At 40.7% G+C, this 4,740-nt stretch overlaps 1 protein-coding gene across 1 annotated transcript; it reads right to left on the bottom strand.

Moving 5' to 3' along the window:
- Nucleotides 1–329: 329 nt before the first annotated feature.
- Nucleotides 330–3,776, bottom strand: LOC136517094 (chaperone protein dnaJ C76, chloroplastic-like). Its single transcript, XM_066510616.1, has 9 exons — nt 3,427–3,776; nt 2,967–3,095; nt 2,721–2,850; nt 2,510–2,630; nt 2,101–2,182; nt 1,831–1,881; nt 1,090–1,128; nt 908–1,004; nt 330–739 (listed from the first exon to the last, which is right to left on the bottom strand). The coding sequence occupies exons 1-9, from the start codon at nt 3,673–3,675 to the stop codon at nt 612–614; spliced, it is 1,026 nt and encodes a 341-aa protein (XP_066366713.1). The 5' UTR covers nt 3,676–3,776; the 3' UTR covers nt 330–611.
- Between the last annotated feature and the right edge of the window lie 964 nt (nt 3,777–4,740).

Below are 4,740 nucleotides of genomic sequence, written 5' to 3'. Positions count from 1 at the left end.
CCATTTGATTCCTCATCGTGCTTTTAATTTGCAGCAGTAGCAGTGCCTTGCCACATTTCAGTAGCGAGTATAAATACCCCCGCACAGTGATCACTAACCTGTGCGCCTGCACATACACACACAGTAACACACGAACAGGCCATTGGCTCCGAGACTCAGATGTGCACTTGCATTGCTGGGCAACTTCTCCTTTGGCAGATGCGCAATGCGCTCCGATCCTGGGGCTTCTTCCGCGCCTACTGCCAAAGGAAATTTGCCCCGGAATTCATCTGCACAGCCACACACAAACGCGCGTACAAAAGCGAAAGGTTACAGTGCAGTACGAACTGCGATGGTACGGCGGATGTATATATATACGTACATTTCTACTTGTTTTATTTTATATTACATGTTTGACTTTTGTTCTGCACTTGGTGCTTGTCTTCTATACATGTTATCAGCATCACTATATCTACTTACCTAGATTTAGATTTACAAATGGAGGAGCATGAGTGCAAGGCACTGCAATCCTCCGTTCGTATCAAACAATGACACTGTACAAGTGTACATTTAGCCAATATGCCAGATATGGTCAAATTAATGATGCCAAATGTTTCTCTGTTCCATATGGACTAATCTTTGTTGCCCACTGCCTCCGGGAGCTTGTGTGTCGGAGGCCTGTCTGCACCTCGTCTGGAGAACTCTCGCCACCGTCTAGCAGCAGCTGCCGCTATCTTGGCCCTCTCTGATACTTCCTCCTCTGTCAGTACACATTATTAGAAACAATCAGATTTTTCAACAAGATAAGAGCTGATAGACGTACAGTCAGTAGATGTAGATTGCGTGTTTTAGATGTTGCAGATCAGTAACTAAGGTGCTTCTCTGACAAAATATGTTATTTCTAATTTCTAGTTTCTAGTAGCATTACCGTTGCTTTGATCTTGTGGTGGGGATCCCCAGATGTCACTCCATGAGCTTCTCGTGTCTGAATTCTCTTGTTTCACCATCCGTGTTCTGACTTTTTCCTGCAAAATCAAACAGATTTACAGTAAAAAACATTTATATTTAAAATTTTCAAATAATGGTGTAAGGTGTACAAAGGAGTAGTACCAAGACTTTTGCTTGACTCTTTTCCCAGCGAGAACTTGCCTATCACACATACAAAAATATATCAATACAATATGACCCTTAACATCAACACAGACAGACAGTTTCACCTTTAGATCTAAGGGCGTACCCAGTGCAGAGAGCTCCCGCTCTGTGCGGGGTCTGGGGAAGGGTGTCAGTGGCAAGCCTTACCCTCGCTTGTGCAATGCGAGGAGACCGCGACTCGAACCCGGGACCTTCCGGTCACAGGCGGTAAGACTCTACCGCTTACACCAAGCCCGCCCTTCTTCACCTTTAGATCTAAGGTCCATAAGAAATTATACTAGTGTTAAATTTGTACTTTGATAGCCTTGATATTCCAAGATACAAACATATTGCTTTCGATGGTAAAATGCATCCAGGGTTCTTAAATTTTTTTGTGATTTTCACCTAGATCCATAAACATTCAAAGTGAGGAATTGAGTCCTTATATAAAAGTTTTAAATGGTTTGCTCTAGGTTCACTTGGGGTCCAATTATGGATCCAGATTCTCACTTGGAGTGAGCCACTTCAGAAGTTTTGAGAACCCAAAAAAGTTTAAGAAACCATAGGTGTATTTTATTCCACTTTTAATTTATCCAAACAGGGCGATTAAGTTAATATATGCATCCATGACAAAAAAAAAAAACTGAATATTGAGAACATGCCATGGAGTAATAAATTATATAAAGCAGATAAAGTTTACATGAACAAAGAGATAATTACCATGTGGAAAACATCGACTGAAGCTCCCATACCAGCAAGCATCAAACCAACCTGCTCAGTTATGATTTTTTTATTACTGTACTGATGGTAGAATATCGAATAATATCACCAGATAATTCTTCAACTAAATTCATTATTACTGTATGCAGTACACTACTCTTATCTTGAAATGTATACTGACCGAAGAATTTGCTTGAGAGTCGGCCATGACAAAAAAGCTACATAGATCACACAAATTTTAAAGTTCCATCTGATAGAAAGTCTACTTACATTCACCCTCTCTACTCTACGCATCTCATTCTCAAGGAGTGACAATTGTGCAGCGGAAGTCCAGTGAATACAATCAACTGGGCTGAGAATGATAACAGACAAAAGTTTAGCACAAATATTAGCATCTGCAGAACTTGGAGAACATCATCAACATATTACTCCATCCGTTCCAAATTATAAGTCGCTTTGACTTTTTTGGTACATCCATTTTGCTATGCATCTAGATATAATAATATGTCTAGATACATAGCAAAATGGATGAACCAAAAAAAGTCAAAGCGACTTATAATTTGGAACAGAGGGAGTAACCAATTTCTTCTGAAATCTGAACAATTTGCAAGGCATTTCATAATTGGGTAACTACAAGACCTAACAACTGAATAGACTTTAAGATCATAAAAATTCTCACCAACTATCAATGGCATCCTGAATTAGCTCTGTGCTACCTGACTGGGAGTAGACTCTTGACCTCCCAAAATCTTCCTCAATCTCAAAGACGCCAGGGCAGATATTGGCACAGTTTTTACATCCTACAATGTTGCATCCACAACAAACAAGATACTTGAATCATGCTCCTTACCCATAAGAAAACTTCTATTCACAAGAGAGGATCAATATACCAATGCAGGTAAACTCATCAACAAACACATGATCCTTGGGTGCACTGTCATCAAAGAAAGGGTTGATTGCTGTTGCTGTGTACCCATGGATCTCATCATACACTGCACGTTGTGCTGGATCACTCAACACCTGCCCTTGCACACCCCATGTTAGCTCGTGCAATGACAAATTTCAAAGCAATAACCAATAAGAAAACATCTTGCACGCAGCATGCATAAGTTTAAAACTTCATTGCAGACTCTTACCGAGTAAACCTCATTGATGAACATGCAGAAGTTAGTCACGACAGGGTCGTTCCCACTAAGGTCGGGGTGGCACTCTTTCATGCAACCGTAGTATGCCTTCTTAATTTCCTCAGGGGTTGCATCTGGCATCTAATGGTAGAAGAATCAGGTGTTCCATATTAGCAGCAAACTTATTATCTCTAAGATAAATAAGATCAGTAATATTATCTGAACCTAGATTAAAAAAAAGTAAGCATTTTTTTTGGAAAACTGGAAATAGAAGTTGCATTTTGATTCTTCCCCAAACCTTATAGAATGTTAACAAAAGCACAAATATGCTACTACCAAGAGCAAAATAGTATAGTGATTCCAAAGTGGTTTGGTCCAGAGAACTAATTCTTTCGTCTACGATTCAAATTAAATAAGGTAAACTAATTGCTAAACAGCAAACCAATGTTCCAGAGTATACTTAGTTACTTACCACACCCAGAACGGAGTAGTAATCGTCGGCGACATCCTCCTCCTCCCTTTCATGATCCGCTTCCGTTGCAGTGGCACAAATCCTGAGATCCCTCCTCCGCGCACTCCAGCTCCGCTGCCGGTCGTTCCGTACGGCTCCGGCGAACCCGACGGTGGGCAGTTGCCGCGTGGGGCGGGAGCAGGGGAAAGACCGTGGCAGCGTCGCCAGTGCGTCGGCGAGCACCGGTGGCGAGAGGAGAGGGGGCGCCATTGCCTAACGGATTTTAGAATGCGGCGTCCTCCAGCAAGATCGGAACTCCAACTAGAAGACGGCGGCGAGGGGTTTGCTTTTCTTCGCGGGACTGTACCATTTTTACACTGTCCTCAGCAGCCACTAATTCTTCTGGTTCAGGTTTAACGGAGATCTATTTTTGCATATTAGACCTTACACGTATTGATATTTATATATAAAGACCTTCTGCCACCTAAAGAACTTCCATTATTTTCCTTTTTCGGCATACATGGTTGAAGAGGATGAGAGTTCAAAGCTAAGAGTTTTTTTTTTTGTGTGGCGTTGAGAGTTTTGGCGGAAAGGGGAATATATGAGTTTAGATGACCAAACTCACACTGATCAATCCCCCTAAGGGAAGAATGAGAATTTTGCTTTTCTCTACCCCTAAAAAGACTAGTATAATGCCCATGCTAACGCCACGATTTTATTTTGGGATGCACATGAAAACAACCAAATAATAATTTTTTTTCCATAGTTCAACTTTTATACAGTTGTATTTGAGCATGTATACAATCCGGAAAACACTTTTCATAAGAAGGCATAATAAAGTTATTTGTCGCATTAACCATCTAAGTTATATTCTGTCTAAGTCCTTAAATATGACTTAGAAATTGAAGTGCGCTCGCTCAACTTTGGCATTTCAGGCATTAAGTTAATGGCAAAGTCAGTGTTGTACTCTGAGGGAATTGAAACGTGCCCGACAACCCTGAGTGGCCCCTCCATTACGCCTAAAAATAATAAATTTTAGGTGAATATGCACAGTGAGTAAAATGGATTACCAACATGCCCAAAAATATATAAAAAATATCAAGCACCTGCCCAGCAATATATATTTATATGAGGACTGATAAAATGGTTTGAGTATACCCACCATTAATCACCAGCTTAGGATGTCTTTATAAACAATATTCTTGGTGCTCTTCCATGTAGGATCCGATTTCTCTTTTGGTTTAGCCAAAATTCTTGTTGTTGATTTTGACACTTCCCTTGATAAACCAACATAGAGATGTCCATACGAGAACACGGGTTCTGGAAGGTAGATCC

The sequence above is a fragment of the Miscanthus floridulus genome, chromosome 17 (assembly GCF_019320115.1).
Source record: "Miscanthus floridulus cultivar M001 chromosome 17, ASM1932011v1, whole genome shotgun sequence".
NCBI classification, from domain to species: domain Eukaryota; kingdom Viridiplantae; phylum Streptophyta; class Magnoliopsida; order Poales; family Poaceae; genus Miscanthus; species Miscanthus floridulus.
Note: the sequence above shows the minus strand (reverse complement) of the source record. Positions and strands in the feature narration are given on the sequence as shown.